At 43.3% G+C, this 23,062-nt stretch overlaps 1 protein-coding gene across 1 annotated transcript; it reads left to right on the forward strand.

The window, feature by feature from the left end:
- The first annotated feature begins 1,373 nt into the window (after positions 1–1,373).
- On the forward strand, positions 1,374–14,763 carry CGRRF1 (cell growth regulator with ring finger domain 1). Its single transcript, XM_065685538.1, has 6 exons — positions 1,374–1,599; positions 6,736–6,875; positions 8,143–8,320; positions 8,512–8,659; positions 11,775–11,882; positions 13,404–14,763. The coding sequence occupies exons 1-6, from the start codon at positions 1,496–1,498 to the stop codon at positions 13,710–13,712; spliced, it is 987 nt and encodes a 328-aa protein (XP_065541610.1). The 5' UTR covers positions 1,374–1,495; the 3' UTR covers positions 13,713–14,763.
- Positions 14,764–23,062: the final 8,299 nt, after the last annotated feature.

The raw sequence follows: 23,062 nt of genomic DNA on the forward strand, positions 1-23,062 counted from the left end.
CCTGCGCGGCACAGACCCCGCCTCTCCACCCCCCCCTTCTCCGCAGCTGGCCAATCAGCACCGCTATCCGGGCTGGGCGGGCGGGGTCACCCGCCTACGGGTAGCGGGAAGGCCCACGTGCCGCGGCACCACGTGACGCCCTCGGCCTCGCACCCTGCTGTGCCCTCCCCTGCTGCCCGTGGCGGCGAGGCCCTGCCCTCCCGCGGAGCCATGGCAACGGGGCGGGAACGTGCGCTGACGCGGTGCGGTACCGTCTGTGCTCGGCGGGAGGGGGCGGGGGTCGGGACGGTTGTGTGTCAGCGGCCGATGGCCCTTAAGGGGGACAAGGGGTGGCCGTGCAGGTCCTGATCTGCTGAGTATCCCCCTGGTGCCGAGACCGGGCTGCGGTATCAACCCGCGGGCAGGGTCAGCGCCAGGCCCGGGGAGGGTGACCACACTTCAACAAGGCTGTTAAGTAACAGTAACTTTGCATACTTTACTAGAACACCAAAAGCCTCAGCTAGAATGTCTGTCTCATTAAATATCAGAAAATTCAAGCACAAGGCAGAAATCATTAAGTTCTGCTGCTTGTGGCGCTTCTTGTTTGTACAAGTCAAGTGTAGTAAACCAGGATTTGGAGCTCATGAATCACAAATATGAGAGCTGGGCACGAGGCAGACACTTCCCTAATAGGCTGTTGGTGGAGGGCTGTTGTGGTGCTTGGGTAAACGTCTGGCCTTTTTTCCTGCTGGGAATTTAAGCGGCTGTAACAGAAATCTGAAGACAGACTTTTGATAAGGGCATGTAGGGATAGGACAAGGGAGAATGGCTTTAAACTGGCAGAGGGGAGATTTAGATTAAAGTAGAAGTTCTTCCGCCTGTGGGTGCTGAGGCACTGGCACAGGCTGCCCAGAGAAGCTGTAGCTGCCCCATCCCTGCCAGCGTTCAAGGCCAGGTTGGATGGGGCTTGGAGCAACCTGGTCTAGTGGAAGGTGTCCCTGCCCATGGCAGCCGTTGGAACTGTATGAGCTTTAAGGTCCCTCTAACCCAAACCATTCTGTGATTCTTGGCAATCCTGTGTCAGTGAGAACTGAGAGTATCGTTGCTTGGCTCATTCAAAGAGAATGAAAATGTAGTCAATACTTCAAGTGTCCAATACAACCTCTTGATAATTAACGACTTAAATGCTGGCTCCACAAGATACAATTGCACATTTTCAGCGGGTGTTTCAGCATTTGGCACTACCCCATCCTCACCCAGATCAGTTTGCAAGCCCGGGCTTGCCGCGTCAAGGCCTGGGGCGATTAAGGTGGTGGTGCCGGACGGCACATAGCCCTTCTCTTGCTCCTCTAACGATTTGTGCCTCCGCAGGCAGGGAACGCCGGCAGGGGCCAGCAGCACCGCCCATCTCCGGGCAAGACGAAGGCAACGGCTTCCCCCCGCCGCCGCGCATGCGCCCGACTCGCAAGCCGGAGCGTTCTGTTGTGGGGCGGGCGCCTCGGCCTGGCCTGTCTCAATGGCCGCTGTGTTCCTTGTCACACTCTATGAGTACTCGCCGCTCTTTTACATCACCGTGGTGTTCGTCTGCTTCCTGGTCACCAGCGGCCTGGTGCTGGCATGGTGAGTCGGCGGGGCGGCCGGCCGCGGCGGTCCCTATGGGGCCGGTCCTGGCTGTGGATACCTGTCTGGGGCGATGGGCTTTGGCCGCGGAGGTCTGTCCGTGCATTGAGGTGGCAAGGCGTAGGAGAGGGGTAATAGGAGCTGGTACCCCTTGGGGAATGAGCTCCAGGATGTGGGGTGTCTGTGGGGTGCCACAGCGTCGGGGCTGGCAGTGGGGATGGGTGTGTGGGGCTTATCAGAGGCCGGGGAGCGGGGCTGCGTTGAAGGAGGGCTGATAAGGAGGGCTAGTACTGAACATAGGGGAAGAAGAGGGGCTGCTCGGGCAGGAGAAGAGAATGAGAGCTGTCAGGAAACACGGTGGCCAGGAGAGGGCCTGACCCTGAGCATGGGGGTGGGGGTCAGGGAGAGTTCCTTCAGGGGAAAAGTTTGGCAGTGTTGGAGATAAACAAATCTTGATCGTAAATAAAATGGGCAGATATTGAGTAAGATGACTAGTGTCAGGCCGAGTAGCAGCTAAATCTGACAGGCTTTAAGGCAGGGCTGTTACTGAGGTATGAGAGTACCCAGGACTGCTGATGGGGCACCAGCCTGTTCTGCTGTTGGGGGAGAAGGGGGTGTTTACGTAACAGGGTGCTGGGATTGGGATGAAGAGGAGCCTTAAATAACTGATCTGCTAAAGTATATAAAGGGGCCACAAGTGGAAGACATTCTACTTGTGTTTGCGAGGATTCAGCAAAGATGTCACTGCTGCCTTTTTCAGAAGCAGGTCCCTGCGTGTCTGTCATAGATAGCACTGTTCTGTCTGCCTTCCTGCCAACTCAGGAGCATCTGTAGATGTAAATACTGATACTTGCCAGTGCAGGGCATTGATTAGCAATCAAAATATTTTGTGTAGGAACTGTGGATACGCTACACTTGTGTAGCTTCTGGAGAGAATAAAATTGAGTTATTTTGTTTCCTCTCATTAGCTCAACATTAATATTTGTAGTGCTGTGCTTCAGTGTTTTCCATCCATTGTTTCTCTTTGAATTAGAGATGTTTTAGCTGTAGCTGTTTGTTCTTTTGGCAGCTTACAAATACTCTGCTTGACTTTTCATTCAGTGTAAACTCTTTGCCTTGTTTACATCACTTTGTTAGCTGCCATTGGCTCAAACATATGCCATCCGTTGCTTTCAGTGGGAATAAAGCATATCTTTTGATCTTTCAGATATGTTTCGTGGAAAGTTTTCGTTCCTCTTTTGCATTGCCTCCCCTACTGCTCGGCAAGTGGTAGTGAAGGCAACTGGTCTTATTTTTTTGATGGAGGAAGCTCCACCTCATTATTTACTTGGAGAAAAAGTTAAAGAAATCCTTTCATAATGCTCTCTCTGTGTCCTACTGCACACTCATGGTATTACATTGCCATCCACTTTTTTGCTTCATCAGTTCTTCAAAAATACTGTCTTTACCAAAAAATGATACTGAATCATGATTCAAATAAATCTCCTGCATATATATCCCAAACCAGTGATCCGTTTATCAATTTAATATTTTTTTTACAGAAACGCAGAATCATTTAGGTTGGAAAAGACCTTTAAGATCATTGAGTCCAGCTATTAACCCAGCACTGCCAGATCCATTGCAGTGGACTTTCAGTGGACAGAGCCATGCGTGACAAGCTGTATCTGGTCTCCTCTGTTTTCTGGTCCAGATGAGGCTGTTGGGAATATTCCTACCCCTATTTAAGAAAGAAGCTGCCAGCACTCTATTTCTGTATATCAAGGAAAACAGTGTGTTGAATTAAATGTGATGGCTGAGAACCTGCTTCAAACACAGAATCAGCTAAGTTCGAAAAGACCTTTAAGATCATCAAGTCCAACCATTACCCTAGGACTGCCAAGACCACCACTAAACCATATCACTGAGGGCTTGCTTTGCAATTCCCAACTGTAAAATGTCAGAAGTTCCTTACATCTGATCCTTACATATGTCCATTGATGTATTTTGGGCCAGAGGGTGTGCAGAGGACTGTCCAGAGGCATTTTTATTTCCGGATCAGAGATTCTAGATGTATCTATACTAGGTATTACTGAAATTTATGTAAATATATACAAACTGTCTACAAACTAGTTTGTTAAGGAACTGTTAGTCAAGTAGAACCAGTAGTCAGGAGCTCAGCACATACTTATCTGTGAATATGTAGCCAGTTGCTCAGAGGTGATTGCTGCTGCCTTTGAACTCTACCTTACCGTAGCCATATGACCAATAGCTTTGAAGCAACCTCATTGTGTCTGCAGTTGCAGTCATGGTTTAAGTGCTCTAGAACTTACTCGTGAAAACAACTTGATCCTTTATTTGCTACAGAGAGTACTATAAATGCATATGGTGCGTTATAAGTACATAATACATAATATATTGTTGTAATGACATTTTTTCCCCCATCATTTCAGCATCAATTGTCAGTTTGTTTTACAGATATGTTTGTGGTGGTGTCAGTCAGCCTGAAAACCACCAGCTGCTTGGGAATGTTGATGGTTTTATTTGCAAAATTCTGCACTGGTTTGATGAGTGGCTGTTTTTATGGCCAGCTCTGGATACCTGTGGCTTTGCTCAGAGAGTCTGGGTAGGTTACTGCACAGGTAAACTACCTACTGCAGTAACCTAGAGCCAGTCCAATAGATGCTCTGGGTATATAGGAATGACGTGGAATTTAAATTAGCTGAAGACAGTCCTGTGCATCATCTTTTAGCTGTGGATGAATTATAAGGAGGAACTGGAGGCTCAGCACCTGTTTGAAGTCCAGACTGCTCTTTGGGGAAATTAACCCATGAACAGAACTGTTGGAAGCTCCTGCCTTTTATAAACTAACATTGTTCTGAAGAAATTAGTTTTCCTCTATAACAGCTAAAGATCCTGGCTGAGAGACCAGGATCATAAAATGAAAACTATATTCATCCTTCATATGCTCAATACTACCTTAAAAATTTTACAGCAACACTGTACCTTATTGTTGAACAGAGAGGCCTTTTTGCCTTCAGCTGCTGCTAAAACTGTACTAGAGGCTCTTTTCTGTGGCTGCTTTTCATGGTGATTATCCTGTTGCTTTTAACCAGCGAAGAAAGTTTCCAAAGAACAGGGGTTTTACTTCAGAATCAGCCAGATGGTATAAAACAGGAGGCATCTTTATGTGCAGTAGGAGAGATTAGCTCCACTGAGTTTTGGATATTGAATAAGTGAAACAGCTGCTGCACCTGGTTTCTTTGTAAGATGTTTAACTGGTGTGTTTCATTACAGTCTCAGGGAAGTCAGTGTGGCTGGTTTTACTTGCATCAGAGAGATTTGACCCTCCGTGTGCCCAAACCGAATATGGCTGAGTGTCCTATATTATATCATTGAAGAAATGCAAAATGTTTCTATCAAAGTCTAGCAAAACAAAGGCATTTCTCAAAGATGGAGTAATTAGTATAGAGTATTTTCTGCCAGCCCAATCTCTTTTCTCCGTGTTGTATCTGTGACACTCCGGCACACAAGATGTTAAATGGTAAAGGCAAATATTTGTTAGACTGCCAGGAACAGGTTCTTGCTATTGAGAATGGATTTGCAAATTTTTTTCCTGAAGTAGTTTCCTCAACTTGAAAATCACTTTTGACTGATGTTTTTCCCAGTTAGTCTTGCAAAGGCACCTCTCTGACATGAATCAATAGAAAAGAGCCCGGTGTCAGTAAAAGCTCTGCTTTTTTCATCTGCTTTTGATGCACACGAGTTGGAAAAGATTTTAAAACCAGGGAAAAGTAGTAGTTAAGCACATAATTGTCTGTTTGGCTCAGAGCTGTATTGTACACAAAATTACTTTAGCAGTTTCAAACTGATTACATTCAAGTTGGTAGTGCCCTTTTCAGCTTGAGTTATTGATATAAGACCCATCTTACTGTAATAGCTGCTATTTCAGTATATTAAACAGAAACAGTTGATGTGGAGAAGAGCCAATGCTTTGTGCCATTTGGTGTTTTCCAGCACCCAATATTCTGATGGCTGCCTAAACCAAAATTCAAAGCCATTAAACAGGTTGTCATGTCAATAGTACATGTGGCAGCAACAAAAGCACAAATTCAGGAAAGTACAGCCTCAGCTACTTAATAACTGTTTTCTAAAATGCACTGACAGAAGCCTCCCATAGCCTCTCCCTGTTACCTTACTAAGGAGACAGGACGGGATTAATGCAATTAAGGAATCTCTTCAGTCTCCAAAGTAATCTTCTTATAGCATATCTGGGACAGTTTCTCTAATCAACTTTTGGTTATTGAAAGTTATTTCTAAGAATTATATTTAGCTACATGTAAAAGGAAGTCTGTTGTGGAGCTTGTTTTTCTAGATCCTGACCTTACGTAATGGTTCTTTTAGAAGCCCCAGGTAATATGAAAATCTTGGGGGTTTTAATTGGCGTCAAAAATCATCCCAAAATATTCTTCCTCACTTTCTTTGACTTTTATTTTTATTCATAGGGTGTTTAAACTTTTAAACCTTTTCTTTGTTATCCTTTCAGGGTAAGAATACCACTTGGGTTAGTATGCTAGGTTTGGCTTTGAAGGGGTCGTAGTGTCTCAGCTTTGATTTAGCTGTTTTGCACTTGGTTTCTTGCTCAAAGTAGAGGCTTTACAGCCTTTGATTCAGTATCAGCATATTGTAATTGAGGTTTACATGGGAAATCAGGATCTCAGTCTTGCTGGCTGTAGCTACAGCTAGAGAGATATTTTAGAGCTGAATGATTTACTCTTCCATTTGAGCACCCGATCGATTAAGGTTGTTCCATCTTTGCAAGCAGTAATTTTTGTGCCGGGGATCCTGTAAAAAAGGGTGCGCAAGAATGTCAACTGGGAGAAAGTACTCGCTAACAGTTTACCACTAGAGGGCATTGACCATTCTCATTTATTTTCTCCCTTTCTGGAGCGGCAAGAGTAAAGTATTCCCCTTTTAGAGATCTTCTGTATCACTGTGAAGACTCCTACCTTCTGCCACGGAAAGCTGAAGTCAGATTGGCAGCCCGTGTTACGTTTGCATCCTGACAGATGTTGTGCTGCTTGCTATTTAGAGTGAAGAAAAATTCAAATGTGTCAACACTAATACTTAACCCACTTGTTCTTGTTTTGTGTCTCATAGGTCTGGGTTGGGTGTTCCTGTTATTCTGAGAAACTCAGAAGAAACAGAATGCAGTACAAGAATGTTGAAAAAGCAGATGAGACAAGTGAAGAATCCTTTTGGGTTAGAAATCCTTCATCCTGCTACGGCTTCTGTAACAAGTCAGTGGATTTCTGATGTGCTTGATTTTTGTCAGTTTGGGTTCCTGAACTTAGTACTTTCTGTTTTCTTGCTCTCTGCCTTTTACTTTATCAAAATTGCTCAGAAACATGCTTCTGTCCATCATTACAACAGAAATAATTTTTACACCATTTATAAATGTGGTGGTTTTAAAAGTAAAATTTTTGGCTATTTAAACAGAGTTTAATTCTTATTAATGAAACACTTCCTACTGTAACAGATTTCTAAGTAGCAAAACCATTTGTAGATTACAAAAACGCCTGCGGTAGCTGGTAAACTTTACAGAATTGTTGAACTGTATAGATTTTATTACAGCATATATGCCAGCCACTAAAGTCTAAGTCCCAGTCTCCAGTGGAAGTGCGCTACTTTACTTTAAAAACAAATCTCCTCTTTCTATCTGTGTTTTGGTGGAAACTGAATTTAAATATCTGTTTGGATCAGGGTTTGAGGTAGTTCCTAACATCCGTGAAATGGCCCACATAGGAAGTGAAATTCATGCCCTTCTGCATCACTGGGGAGTAGTAAACAAGGCTGACTTGCATTGGCTTCTTCTGCCATCACGGATGTGGAGCCTTCCTGTGAATGAGAAAAGGGCTGCAGCAGTTTTACCCCTCTGTCTACATCAAAAAAGCCCAACAAACCCCAAACAAGAAATCCAGCGATGTAGTCTTCGGGTAATTTGGGTTTTTCAAGAGGTTTGGGCTCTTGAATTTTGTGGGACTTTTCAAGAGCTCTGCTCCTGTATGTGCAGTAAGTGATTAGAAGTTAATGGGTTGGGTGTTTGATTTTTACAAGAGAAATGAAGCACACAGATCCTCTGTTTATCCTCCCTCTGTACAATCAAAAGGACCTTATTATTTGAGACCACAGAGTGTTGTAGGCTGGTGATCCAATTAATACCATTATCTAAGGAGGGAATGGACTTTGGACTAGGGATTGTACTCATGGGTCTGCCAGTGAGTATGTAAAATGTTACCAGAAGTTAACATTTATCCTTCACAAAATGCATGTGCTACTTTTGTTAGCTTAATCAGCCATTTTGTTTCCTTGCACCCACTTCCACATCTCCATTGACTTTCATAGCACTAAACCTGGTCTGAATTCTGAGAAGATTAGGTTATAATGATAAAAATCTGGGGCACTGAAGTTGTTTTCTGCTTGCTGCTCTGTAAGAACCTACACTTAGCAATTCCAGAATTCCTGCACATAGGTGGGTTAATGAAATCCTTATCTTCTTTCTACAAGAGGGTGTAATACTGACACCAGACTGTCTGGAAGACTGTATTCTTACATGCTACTGGGGCTGCAGTGTTCAAAAACTCCACAAAGCATTGCAGAAACATGTCTACTGCTTCAGAATAAAGACTCCTCAGGCATTAGAGGATGCTCTGTACAGCGAATACCTCTATCGACAACAGTACTTGTATCCTTTTTTGCAATTGTTTTGACAAAATGCTGTTTCATTGGCACAGGGAGTGCTAAGACTTGTGAACATTCAGCAGTTCTTGGCACAACATATTTATGAACAAATACGATGACAAATATTCTTTGTGCAAACGTCACATTTGTCTACAATTGCAGTAACACTGATTGTTTTCCTTGACACCTACTAAGCATTAAAAAAAATGACAAGGAAGAAACACATTGTCAGTTACCAGAAGATGCTCAAGTTGTTGATTTTGGCCCTGTGCCTAGATCTCGCTATCCCTTGGTAGCATTGCTGACGTTAGCAGATGAAGAAGACAGAGAAATATATGATATTGTAAGTAATATAAGGATATATTTTAGGGTCAGTATGTTTAAGTTCTGAATGTTTCAGGAAATAGGCTTGAATAAAACAATGTCCTTTCTCTGTCCCCTAGAATTTGGTCCCTAGCCTTGTCACCTGTGACTCCATGGGAGCATGGCAGAAGAGCAAAGATAATTGCTATATATAAAATGCGTGTGCCATTCAAAAGATGCTTATGATTTTCAGAAAGCTTATCTCAGCAAAGTTCTCTGTGGTAAGCCCTGTAGTCAGATGAACTGGGGTTGTGGTAGGTTAGTAAACTATTACTCCCATTTTTCTGATCGCATAAACCTGTGGTGGAGTTCTTGCACTGATAGAGTCTTCTGGATTGCTGTTGGCAAAGTGAGAGGATTTTTTTGTGTGTGTGTCTGGTACAGATATGTGAGCTGACTGCTGGCTTGGCTGTTAGGAATATAGAAGTTACTTTTCTGCCACAGCCCAATTCTGTAGTATTTCTGTGTGTTTCACAGTAGCCAGCTCCAGGGTGTTTACAGGAAGGCGTGAAGGTCTTGCAGTGGACTGATATGGGATACTCTGCTCCCCTGAAAGGTCTCCTCCTAATCTCTTAGTTAAAGCAGCTTCAGCTTTGTCACATCAGTTCAATAGCCTTTCTAAACACTAAATTGATTCTTTTTAGAATGATTTGAGACACATTTTTCTCTCCCATCTTTTCATTTGCTTGATAATCTAATAGCACTGACTGCTTGAACAATAATACAAATGAACTAGGAAGCAATTTGCCTAAATCCACTAAACACTTTTCCATACATTCATTTGGAAATTGTGATCACACCGGTGCCTAAGAAAACTAGTTCTTTTCCAAGTGGTGCCTGTCCTTGGCTCCTTGTCACTTAACCTTAGGACTGCCTCCCTCCCTCCTGTCCCCACTTGAGACACTCCCACATGCCCCAGCTATTTGCCACGTGTTTGACATCAGTATGGACATGAATTTGTAACACCTCTTTTGTTGCTTAACATAGAAGAAAGGGATGAAAGGAGAGTGGGGAAGGTATTTTTCCTCTGGTTTTGGGGAAAAGGAGCATGAGTAGAATCTGTTAATATGGTCAAAGAAGTAACTCTACCTGAACTCCTTGCCAGACAAATGTCAGAATCGCATCTCTTGTTGTAAAAGCAAACTTTTAAAATATAAATACGGTGTGGAAAGGGATCTTTGCAACTGTGACCAGTATGATATTACTGCATTATTCTCACATCAGTGCATCAAGCTCCATCTTTAATTATTTTGTGTGTCTGTGTCCATCACTATGGATGGTGTTCCAGTAGCTCTTTTCTGGAGAGACTAATTTTCATCCGAACCGTACTTGTGGCTAGATCATACCTATTTGATTTTGTGCCTTAATTTTCCTCTAGCTCCAGAAATCAGCATGACCATATATAAGAGTTACAGAAATTATCTGAAGACTGGCAGGGGTGAAGTGGAAGAAGACTTAGATCTCAGGCCTGGGTAAAAAACAGAAGATGGAGAAGTAACTTGATTATGGTGTACAAATGCTTACAGAGAGAGAAAATACCTCGTCCTGAAGAGGAAGGGGCTCTATAATCAAACAGCATAGCATTTCTACTGGATCATAGTATCACTGTATATGTTTCTGTACTACAGGGTAACAGAGGAATCAACAACTTGAAGATCGAGATGGTTGTATTAGGCAGTGATCCCATTCAGAGTTTAACAGTTTCCTAGGTGTCTGAACAAACTAAGAATTGAGCACGTGTTGTCATTGAGAAAGCATTTGTGGTGGAATGACATAATACAAATACACTGCAAACTGTTAACTTTTGAGATCTTACTATCAAAAGACAGAAGCTGTCATTTTAATGCAGATTTAATGGCTTTCAGGTTTGAAAACTAAGCTAGTAGTGGTGTGGGGTTGTTTGTTTTGGAGTGGGTTTGACACATTGTGATTTAGAAAAAAAGACCTTATTGCCAAAGAATAGTAAATTCAGTTAGTATAAATACATATGTGTAGGTACATATATTGAAACTGTGCATGTAATTAGGCATATGTGGATTTTGAAGTGCAAGTCTGATTTGCCTTTAATTTCCTTGGTTTTTCTTTTTTTAAACAAAACAGCTTTTTTCTTTATTTCATTTCTCTTTTGACAGCTTCTGGGAACTACAATAATATTGAATATCACTTTCTTTTTCTCCTCATTTTTAGAGGCTGTTATGTAATTTGGGCAGGGTGAGGGGTATTAGGCACAGCATGCAAGCTTGGAGTGCTTTTACTTTCAGAAAAATGACTCTAAAGTCAGTCCACAGGATCCTTTCATAATCCTTTCCAGTGAAATTTGTCTTTTGCCTACTCATTTTAGAAGCCAATCAGGGACACTTCTAAACACTTTTAAGAGTGAAAAAAACTGGTCTGTGTTTGTGAGGGAAGTGAGAGAAAGTAGAGAAAACTTTGTTTTTTACATGTTCCCCTCTAATTACTCACTTGGAGCTCAGTGGACAGGGTCATTTCTTGTCTTGAAGACAGCCCAGGATGTGTCTGCAGACATTGTATGGAACCTAAATGCCTGCACTCACTTGGGGCTCGGTTGCTGTAGGAAACTCCTTGCAGTTTGTCAACTTCTCTCCCATGTAGGAGGAGCTCATCATGAGTTAGTGGAGTGGAAAGAGGAGTGTAGGAGCTGGTTCTTGTGGTTGAAATATTTTTTTCTTCCATGGCACATCCGTGATTGTGTAAGCAGCTCTACCTCAGCTGAGTGAGCACTTACCTTCAGGAGTGCATGTGCTTAGATACATTTTCAGTGTCGGGTATGATTGCATTAGGTGAGAACAGTCAGATGTGGTCTCTGCTGTAAACTGGCCATAAAAAGGCTCCATGGAGAACAAGGGCAGAAAACTGAAGTGCCACAAAGTGCTGTCTTGTGCCATGTCCTGTATATTTTCTATTTTTTTTAAAGCTGTGTTTGAAGTCAACATTGTTCAAGTCCGCATTGTCTAAGGAAATAAGCAGGTCAAGAGGTTGTAACAAAGTACGCAGTCTTTCAAACCAACTGTTTTATATCAATCATATAAGGAAAAGGAAAGTTATTAAACATACCTTTTTTCTTTTGTTCGTAGATCTCAATGGTAGCTGTAATTCACATTCCTGATGACAGCTACAGACTTCCCTGCAGAATACTGTATCAGTATCTACTTCTAGCTCAAGGTCAATACCATGAGCTGAAGGTAAGCCTCATACTGTGTGTTGTTTCATTCGGGTGACAGTGTTAAGTTTAGCTTGTGTAGGCTTTCAGGAACCTAAATTAGTGTATGACTTTTATTGTCAAGCAAAGAACTGGATAATAGCTAAAATGATCAGTTAAGTAATTTCAGCAAAAGTACTGACCAGAAATATTTTATATGACAATATTAAAGATTTCCTGGAGAAATTACTTGATTCTAGTCTAGGCAACCTAGGTCATGACTGCTTATTAAAGCAGTAGGAAGAAATTAACTAGCTGTTGAATGCTTTCTGTCTCCAGAACATGCTACCTGCTTCCTAGTCTCTCAGAATTTCTTCTCTACTGCCCTTCAGTTGGGAAAGGTGAAGAAGAAACTCTTTTTGGATTGTTTTGTTGGTTTTGGGTTTTTTTTTAATGTATTTTTACTGCAACACATGCACAAAACTTAGGACAAACACAAACAAACACAAACAAAACTTAGGCCTAGCCCAAACCAGTAAAAATCAAACCAATGGTCTTGTTATTCCAGTCCAGTTTCCCTTATCTATGCTTCCTGTGGGAGCATGTTTCTCCTGTGTCTGTCAGGCAGTTGATGATACGATTCTATGCAATCCACTTTTTTGATTTTGTGCAATCCACTTTTTTATCACTCATAATAAAAATAATATATGGTATTGATAAGCTAGCAATTGGGCCAACTTAATTCAATTGAGTTGATTAGCATTCATTCAGAAATAGATTTGTCCAAAGACATGTCTGTCCTGGCCATTTTTTGCAGATATATTATCCAGGTAAACTTCCCTGTTGATCCCCTTAAACCTTCTCATTTATTTATAAGTAAAATTTATGTATACTCATTTATATAAATATATTTATATGTACATATAAACCTCATCCAAAGTGTATGGTTTCCATTGTAAAAACACACTTCAGCTGAACGGAAATAACTGTGCAGCTGCACGCTGTGTAGTTGTGTAGTGTATTCTCCACAGGCACCTTTGGCTGCATGGTAGTTTACCGGCTTTATTAAGTTATCACACCCAGAAGAATTTGCACTTCACATAAAATATGACAAAAAGGAGTAGGGGATTGTAATGTGAGCAAGAGTGGAATGGGTTGAGTGAAGTAGATTTAACAGCTGGGGGGATATATTTTTGGTAGGAATGGATAGAAGCGTTGCTCTAGGCACAGAGAACAGTATACCAGAAACAGAAACCTGAGCTGGGTTTCAAAACCTGGACAGTCCTGTCAAAGTTTGTGCATGTACATTGATTTGGTTTAGCTGAGATTTGATGACTTATCCTTAATATTTTCCCAGTGTTTTATGTAATCTTGTGATTCTGAACTATCTTTACCTGAAGGCCAGGTAACTGTCAGGACATAGGGGAAGAGTGTCTGGCACTACTTGACCCAGTGGAAACCAGTCAATCTGACCCAGTGGAACTTGCATCATGTGTATGTGTATTGTCAGCTATCAGGGAAAAGTTTATTGGCTTCTAAATGTTTGTGTATATGTGTATTTTAGCAACTCTTCATGTCTGCAAATAGTACTGCAGCATCTTCAAGCGACACATCTCCTGGTGAGAGAAGCACTGACAGAAGCTTACTAGAAAGGGCTGGACTGGCTGAAGATGAACCAGAATTGCATGAAGAAAACAGTAAAGACTGTGTTGTTTGCCAGAATGGCACAGTGAACTGGGTACTCCTACCCTGCCGGCACACGTGCTTGTGTGATGGCTGCATCAAGTATTTTCAGCAGTGTCCAATGTGTAGGCAGTTTGTTCAAGAATCTTTTCCACTTTGCAGTGAAACAGTACAAGATGAAGATGAATGAACCCATATCTTGCAAGATGTTCTTCCTAGAAGAGTTTTTTAATATGGAGAAAAGTAGAACTGGGTTGTATGCACCAAGATGAAATGTAGAAAACAGACTGTTTATGAGAGGTTACGTAGCATTAACTCATATGGTTTTGTTTTTTATTGTTAGGTAATTCTCAGCTTCCTTATTTTTCTTTTCTCCATATGCTCACAGGAACACCATGCTTATCTATGCAGTGTGGACAGGATAAGTATGTGGGGTATCTTTGAAGAATGTGATTTCAGTTATAACTTCTTACTAGTTTTTCATGGAGCACTATTGGAGGCTATTTTGATTACTAAATTTAGTGCGTCTACTAAAACAAGAACAAAACTTGCAAGTGCAGTTGCACGCAGCTCATTCTATATTTATTGTATTTAAAATACTAGATTGATATATCATTTTAGCTGAGTATAATTTAGAAACGTAGCACTTTACAGAATGTGTCAAATGAAGGAAAGTTATTCTTCATTGTTAAACCCATGTATGTTTGTTTTGTAGATGAAGGCTGTATTGTGGCAGGAGCTGGGAGTCAAAGGCATGATTCAGGACACTGTTTCTGGCTGTTTTGAAAGATTTGTGTGTGTGTGTGCATGTGTGAGGGACCTTCGTCAAAGTCCATTGGAATGAGTGGAAAGATTTTTATTGATAATTGTTGTCTTGAACTAAACATTGCTGTCACTTTCAAGCCTGAGCCTCTGCTAAGTCATCTTGAGACAGACTTTCCATCTTGTTAGCTATGGCTGTAAGAACTTGTTCTCCATGCAAATATCAGTTAATTACTCCACAGAGTGGTTACTTGGGCAGTTTTGTGGTGCTATTCTAATATGAGTAGCCTGCTTTGGGGAATTTCCAACTCTGTTTACTTGTGTTGTCAGCTTAGATGTAAAGTTAACCATTCACCTTTTTTCAATAGTCCCAAGGAATTTACTTAAAGAAAGAAGCTAAAGAAGAGCAGAAAATTACTTCTTTTTTCCTCCAGTGGTGTATTGTCAAAAGCAATAAAAATGGCTGTTGAGAAGAGAAAGTGTTGTTTTGCTTCGTAAGAGAGTGCCAAATTTTCCTAAAAACAGGCTGGGTTTCACATCTGCTTCTGGAAGACAAAAATGCAAATGCTCATTAGAACCTGCGGAAAATGGGGAGTAGCTGCTTTCTGTCCTCCCTGTTGTTCCTTTGCAGCTTTTCCCCACATCCAGTTCCAGGACAGCTGCTAAGTATTGGGGAAAGAAAGCCCTGCTGCAAGCCATGCTCCAAGTGATTCAGCCTGCAACTCCTCTAACAGTGCTGCTGTACAAGGTACATCCAAGTTTTATGTGCTGCACACCTCAAAACCAGGGCAGGAGGCTTCCCCTAATCAAAGGTATTGCATCTCTCCATCATTCTTTTTATTTCGTTTGCCATGACCCTGCTTCCAAACTCTTGGTAATTGCCTCTGAGGAAAAGATTTAGGTGGTGGTGGAGAGTAATGTTGTAAAGGCAGGTTGAGGTTGGGAACTGATCTCCAGCATTCAGCAGGCTGTTTGTAAGACAGTTTATCTGGTCTACATAAAGTGACCTTCCTTGTCAGGGACAACTTGGGAACAAACTGCTGGCCAAATCGGCCTTGTGTTTGCACTGTAGATCAAACAGGGATTAAATACCCAGGTGTCTGTGGGGACTGCTTAATGCTTGCAGAGAAACACATGGTTCTGTGAGGAAATCATGGCAAAGAATGAATGGTGTGTATGCTGCAATTCAGGAGGCTGAGAACAGTGAGAGGAGAGCAGGGGAGAATGTCGTTGCAGAAAGAATGAGTGCTGGTGGCAGCAAGGCCACCTCAGATAAGAGCACAGCACAGATATAGAGCAGCAACAGGGTGATGTAACTCAAGCAGACCCAGAGCTGCCTGTATCAAAAGAGAGTATATTGGCTGTAAATATCATATGGTGGCTTCACCACTCAGGGTGAATGAGATGAGAACTTGTCTTCTGTGTCACTCTAGGCAAGCCTCACTGGATCCCTTGATGCTAGTGAGAATGTGAATGTGCAAGAACGAGCATGAAAGAATGAGTGGGTAAAATCAGCCTTAAAAATCATAGAATAGTTTGGGTAGGAAGAGACCTTAAAAATCATCCAATTACAACCCTGTGCCATTGGCAGGGACACCTTCCACTAGACCAGGTTGCTCCAAGCCCCGTCCAACCTGGCCTTGAACACTGCCAGGGATGAGGCAGCTATAAAAACCATCACCTTCCCTTTCTCTGTGGTCTTGCATTAAGTTTTGCTGGCTTGGTTGCAGCCTACCTGCTGGAGGTAGTTGCTGAGTTTAGCTTCCTTACCCGTGTTACGAGCCTTGCTCTGCCGTAAAGGGGAGTAGCTAACATGATGGTGGTGGAAATAATTACTCTTCAGACTTCCCTTCATAGCCATGTGTCACTGCTGTGAATGGAGAGCAGCTGTAAATTGTTCCACGCCTCTGTGGGCTCTCAGAAAAAAATAATATAGAGCATATAAAGAGCCTGTGCCATGATAATAACTGTTTCCATACTAACGGCTTGTGCTACCAGCATGTGGAATAGTGGCTGGACAGCTTGTTATTCCAGAGGAGCAGATTAATGCTGTGCTGGTCCTAATTTTGAGCTGGACACTGCTTCCTAGTCAGCAGAGACTGGGTTTGTCCACATAGATAATCAAAGAGGTGTTGTTTACTGCTTGACCACAGCAGTGCCCAACTTTCAATCAATTCATTAAAATTTCCCAACAAGATGGTGTGATCCAAGTTTGTGAGCTTGTTTAATCTCAAAGTGAAATGGTATTCAAGTAAAGCCTACAGAGAGTTGCCTGGTCTGTCTCATCCTTCAACAAATCGATGCCAGTATTAAATAATAATAATGACAAACAGGATGTAGCTCTGCTGAGCTGCGAGGCCATGTATTTACCATTAAGTGTATCCTAGCTTTTCATTTGTTTCATGTTCTTTTAATAGCATTTTCCAGAGATGCTTAGTTACTTTATCAGATCTAACAAGCTTCCTTGCTGGCCCAAATCAAAGACCTGACAGAGAGTTATGAAAGGTATGGTAGCTAGCTTATTACATTCGCCCTTCTTCTAAGAAGCTATCTCAAAATACAGATCAGGGAGAAGTAAATGGACCAGCTCTAAAGCTGCCTTGTGTGTCCCATGGTTGTTTTAAACCAGGGATTCAAGGCTCTAAGAAGTAAAACCTTACCCTGACCCACAAAAACACAGTATATTGACAGAGGCTGTTCTGCTCTGTTGCCCTGTTGTAACAGAGGTAATATCACTCTTCCACTCATTATAGGTGATGGTTATGGATTTGGTAACATCAAGGAACATATGCAGCTGCAGGCAACAAGACTTGCTTCTTTTCAGCAGCATTGGAGTATTACAAATTTGTAATGAATTTTACTGCAGGAGAGAGGTGGGGGGTACCTTACTGGTTTGGTTCATCAGCTGTTATCAGAGCTGTAGCTTTGAAATGAGTTGCTCAAACTAAGTGGTACTAGAGGTGTTTCTTTCCAAGTGCCAGTGAACTATGATGTGGACATCTTCCTTTTGCAGAGAAAGTTCCTCTGTGAGGATCTTCCTTCATCCCTGCCTGCCTCCTCCTAGAAGAGGGCAAATAGTAGGAGGGAGACAATTCAGGTCAAGTCATTTTAAAATTGTCTTTCCATTCCCACAAGGGATTCTGAATTCCCATAAGGAGCTTAGAAAACTAGCTAATACCCTGCCCCTTACTCCTTATAGGCTGAAATGGTGCCACCACCACTGAGGATGATCACTGACTATTAGAGTGCCACGGCGGGCTGCTGAGCTACCAGCAGCCAATGCTGCCATCCTGGCACAATGCCGTTTCTCATCAGGGAATAAGGGAAGGGGGAGTTCAGCATCTCACATTTTGGTGGGTCTGAGCAGATGAGAGCCCATGCTCATGTTTTGTTCAACTTTAAGACAAGCTCCTGTGTGAATCTGATTAAAACAGTTCATTTACTTGCTAACATCAAACTTTAAACCTTAAGTATGGTAAAAAGGAGCCAGGAACTGGGGTCTGAGTTTCTCCTAGTAGTTTGTGCATTGCTCAGTCTCCCCATGCCCTGATGAAGCTCTGTGAGCTCTGCCAGGTGAAAGAAGCTGAGGGCTGACATCTGTAGCTGGGAAGTCTCTGCAGTAACTGGCCACCAGTCACCATTTACTCAGTTATCCTGATCTCCAGAATAAACAAGGACTGGCCTCTGTCACTGCGGTGGACGTGCAGGCCCTGCAAAGTCTGTCCCTGGCGTCCTGTATATTTATAGCTAATGTAATTAATGCCAGCAATAGCTGAATTTTATCTGATACAGCAAAAGTGCTCCTCTGAACTAAGGCATTAGACTTGGTATTGTCTTACTGGAGTACTCTGGGCAGGAAGGGCAAAGAGAAAATCGGGATTAGAGTTGTATTTCTGGATAACTTCAGTATTACTACCATTTTAATGTTGCTTTGATAGCATACAGCGATCTTGTAATACACCTGAGCACAGCGATCAGGCCGCAGCCAAGCACTGGGGCGTGCCGTGCTCTGCAGGTTCCCCCAGAACCATCCAGACCCTACTCCCTGCCTTGCGACTGCTCTCTGAAGCAGTGCTAACCATGATCCTTATGGATGTTTGCCGAGCCAGTGAGCACAGAGAGGGGCTCAGAAAGTCTCTGCTGAGCAGTGTGAAGTCGCTCAGGCAGCTCTGTGCATTGTTTCTGTGTTGCTTTTATTCCCTCGTGTCTGTCAGCAATGTGGGTAGAGAGACATGAGCTTGCAGGGCAGCAATGGTTATACTTCAAAAAGGGGCTTCTGCTGGTTTGGTTCCATAAATTTGTAGGAATGTGCAACACCTACATAAAGGGACTTTTGTCTGGATGCTGCTGCTTCTGAGCTGGGAGAGTTCCTGCTTTCATTATGCCTACTCATAATGGGAATGATTTAAAATGGTAAAAATGCTATATGTAAACTTAGTCATGAGACTAGATGAAGTCTTCAGTCTGATGTCAAAAGTGAGCAGTCTCTCTGTTTCCCTGACAGTATTTTGAAGAGCAGTGACTTTATAAATTCATGCTGAGATTACTGAGCCTTCATCAGGGTTCAGAGGAACCCAAAATACCCTTTTTACTCCTCCTCCCTTCACATGTGCTCCTCAGCCGTACAAAGGGCGATGCTGTGATGTTTGCCAGAGTCATGACAGGAGGCGTTACTGCATTTCCATTCTTCAGAAAACTTCTGTACTACCTGTGCTGTGCTCGGTGCTCCTGAGGCTCGGGTGAATCCAAGAACTACTGCAGGACCAGCAATCAATTATATGGACGATTAGTTGCTACGTGTGTTTTACAGCCTCAGCCTGTGGCATCCTCGTATCAGCAGATTTGTACCTAGAAAGCTTTTCTAGGTGTTAGATGCCTCCTCCAGCTTTTTGTCTTCATCAGATGAGGGGTTTTGGCAGTTCCTAGTATTTTTTACTCTCCCATTGCATAGCCACTTCACACTTGGCAGATTTTGAAACAGTAGCTGTAGTCAGGGGACTGGTGAGAAGTCTAATGCATCACTTATCTTTCATAGTGCTATTTATTTCAGTGTCTATCAGCTCCTTGTGAGCAATATTTTAACAAACGGGCTAGAGGGAGGATTGCTGACTTGTGAATTACTTTGGTAGTTGTTCCTTTTCTTCTTTTTTGTCTTTTAACTCTGCAGGTTCTATTGAGTTTGGAGGCAGTGAGACCCCAGAGATCTGCGAGGGTCATCATGCATTAATCTTCTGTCACCAGAATTGACTGTGAGATACAGAAGTTCTGTTGCATCTTAACTGGTCAAATGCAACACAGACACCATGCTCGAAGCTATTCAATTTGGTCTCCAGTTCCTGAGAGTCCTTAATTTCAGAGATTTCCCTATAGGAAATAGACTGCAAGCCCAAAATGCACCAGCTTGCTGGAAGCCTGGGGTGGGATATTGCTGGCAACGAGGCTGAGGATAATTAAAGGAAGTGGGGAGCTCCGAGGGAGTCAGGCACCGTGTTTGCTCATGTGCTGCTCCACTTGCCAAGGCTAGCAGACCCCTTTCTATGGGGGCACATTTCGTTGATCAAAGGAAGAAGAGGGCAGGATTTATGGCATATAAAGCAATGCTTTTCACCAGACGCTGCCATACAGGGAGACAAGATTGACAACCCAGCTGCTGCCTTGCTTTTTAAAGTCAGCTTCTTTCTAGGTGGTCAGTACCAGACCCTGGCTGGACTCTTCTCCTGGATAACACAAGAAGTTTTGCTATAGGACCAAAAGAAAGATGTTTGCAGGAGGTGGTGGATTCACATTTAAGAATGGCTATAGCTTTTCCAGTCTTTCAATCTTCAAGTATCTTCCCAGAGACATAAAATTAATGTGTAAGTCTTCCAACTGCAGTTTTCCCTTTCAGTGCCAACTTCTTAACAAAAGTGTCCATCAAGTCCAACAGCATTGAACACTCTACCATTCATACTGGAGTGCTGCATCCAGCTCTGAGGCCCTCAGCATAAGAAGTACATGGAACTGTTGGAGTGAGTCCAGAGGAGAACATGAAGATGCTCAGAGGGCTGGAGCATCTCTGCTATGGAGACAGGTCAAGAGAGCTGGCCTTGTTCAGCCTGGAGAAGAGAAGGCTCCAGGGAGACCTTAGAGCAGCTTCTAGTGCCTAAAGCGGATGTCAGGAAAACTGGTGAAGGGCTTTTGACAAGGGCTTGTAGTAATAGGACAAGGGAGAATGGCTTTAAACTGATGGAGGGGAAATCTAGACTAGATATTAGAATTTCTTCCCTGTGAGGGTGCTGAGGCGCTGGCACAGGTTGCCCAGAGAAGCTGTGGCTGCCCCATCCCTGGCAGTGTTCAAAGCCAGGTTGGACAGGGCTTGGAGCAGCCTGGTCTAGTGGAAGGTGTCCCTGCCCATGACAGTGGGGTTGGAACTGGGTGAGCTTTAAGGTCCCTTCCAACCCAAACCATTCTATGATTAAGAAACCATTTGCTTTTCTCCTGTCCTAAAAAAGGCATTTGATAATATAAAGGACTCTTGGCCCTATGACATGTTTTGATGAGGTCATTTATATCCTTCATTTTAGCAACATCTGCCTCGATGTTCTCTCTGTCTAACTGCTGGATCTACTCACAGCAACCAACTAGACACTTATTTCTCAGAACCACATGAACTCAGAAATTTGCAGGCTTTGCTGAGCTATACCCTCAGCTTTACCTTGTGGGCCTTCATTTTGCTGGGTGTGACAGGCAGCTTAGCAATGTGCAGATTGCTCTGTGATTCATCCTGCTTCTGCTTCCAATGACTGCAGCCAGGTGAGACCTCTGCAATGCAGGGCTCCACTAGCCCCCTCTGGATACATCTGCTGTAGCTAACTGGAAGAAGTAGATCTCCAGTAGGCCACATTTTCAATAATGAACTTAAATGTTCCTGGTTGCTGCATATTAAGTGTTCATTCTTCAAATCCACGTCCTCCAGCACAGCCCATATTTCCCTTGTCCCACGTACTCTGAAGGCTGCTGTAAGAGGTAGTGGGGTCAGAATGGTGGCTGGATGCTGGTGACATTGGGGACAATCACAGGAGGTGTGGTAGCTTGTAAAGCTTTTCCCTGGAGCCAGCAACCAGTTCCAACCACAGCCATCTACACTGGAACATGATCTCGTATGTTAACTATGTGGTAGTCTCTGCTGCAGGGAGCAGGACCAATCCATACAAGGGCAAGGCAAACACAAAGATGTATCTGCTGACTTTTGATCAATGTCATGTTTCTCTGAATGAGCTCCTTAAAGCACAAGAGTAGGAATGATTTTCAGGTTTTTGCACATCTCTTATTTGGAGCGACACAATCCTTTGTAACAGGATTTGGAGATGGGCCCCGATCTGACTGAGTGACCCCACCTGCAAAAATCTGATCTCAGAAGGTGGTTTTGATTCCCTTTTTGCGTCTTCTCATTTCCATGAGAATCTTCTTTTCTTTTTTTCTCACCTTTTGCAGAGAAACTTGATACCCATGAAGACAGGAGTGGTGGTTTGGGGGCATTTGGGCACAGCTGCCACAGTTCCCCACTTCCCATGCCATGTTCCTCAGGGAAGCCGTGATCACCACTGTGCTCTGCTGGGTGGTGGCTGGAGCTTAGCTGGGAGAGCTGAGTTTGGTATATATGGAGCAAGATTACATGTTTATTTATTCCCTGATTTCAAGGAAACATATAAAAGACTCTTAGAAGCAATTTAAGCACCTGGCAAAGTGTTGTACAACTGGCCTGGTTCATCAGGGTGTTAGGGCTGGTATCCAATTTGCTTCTAGCCTTTCATAGATGAACTAGCCTTCATTGATGGAGCTCTCCTGAGGACTCTGAGAAGCAACCTCTGTAACCAGGCAAGTAGGCAGCACCCTGGGCAAGCGAGCAGTCTGAGATGTGGTGGGATGGAGAGAGACATGAGGACAGTGTGCAGGGCATGGCTGAGACTGAATGCCCTCTGCCAAACCCACCCTACCTCCTCAGCATGTTGTGCCTTTCTCGTCAGCTTACTCAGTTTCCATGTCTTTTTCCATGTCTTATCCCTGTCTTGTTGCTTCTTGCAATGTCTTCAGAGGACTCAGGCAAAATGTAGAATACCCCATAGACGTGTCTCAGTGAATCATCTGTGGCTGCCCCATCCCTGGCAGTGTTCAAGGCCAGGTTGGACGAGGCTTGGAGCAACCTGGTCTAATGGAAGGTGTCCCTGCACATGGCAGGGGGTTGGAACAAGATTGTCTTTCAGGTCCCTTCCAACCCAAACCATTCTATGATTCCGTGGTCTCTGTTTACATCTATTCTAGCTGTATGCACACAGGCTTGCTGTGTCTGTGCAGCCCTAGATGTTATTTCTGCAAGTCTGGCTGAAAGCTGCATGTTTGGAGCCAGGAGCAGAAGGATCAACGAGGGCTCTTTCCCCCTGTGTTTGCCTTTCATGCTTGGATCCCCTGCCATTTGATCAGGTGAGTGTGAAGGTTTTCCCCCACCCAAAACCCTGGCTACATCTAAACCCTCACCCAGGCTGGCAACTCTTCCACTCTCCTTTAGGGAAATTCTCCTTAAACTACTATCATTTTGTCAGCACCAGGCATGCTTCATTATTAAGTAGAAAAACTGCCCTAGTATCAGTGCTGCTGACATGTGTCTTGAGGTGTAACCAGGCTTCCAAGGAGAATTGCTTGAGAAGGGGTAGTTAGGGAAGCAGTTTCCTCAATGGTGCGTGCTAATGCACATCTCCAAGCCTGCCTTGGAGCTGCTGGAGCCTGGGAGTCGAGCAGCAA

This window comes from Lathamus discolor, chromosome 6 (assembly GCF_037157495.1).
Source record: "Lathamus discolor isolate bLatDis1 chromosome 6, bLatDis1.hap1, whole genome shotgun sequence".
In the NCBI taxonomy this organism is placed as follows: Eukaryota; Metazoa; Chordata; class Aves; order Psittaciformes; family Psittacidae; genus Lathamus; species Lathamus discolor.

Coding starts and splice junctions, on each gene's coding strand:
- CGRRF1 (XM_065685538.1), top strand. CDS start 1,496: ATGGCCGCTGTGTTCCTTGTCACACTCTATGAGTACTCGCCGCTCTTT. Junction 1,600..6,735: donor AGCGGCCTGGTGCTGGCATG/GTGAGTCGGCGG, acceptor TGTGTCTCATAG/GTCTGGGTTGGGTGTTCCTG. Junction 6,876..8,142: donor TGCTACGGCTTCTGTAACAA/GTCAGTGGATTT, acceptor TCTTTCTACAAG/AGGGTGTAATACTGACACCA.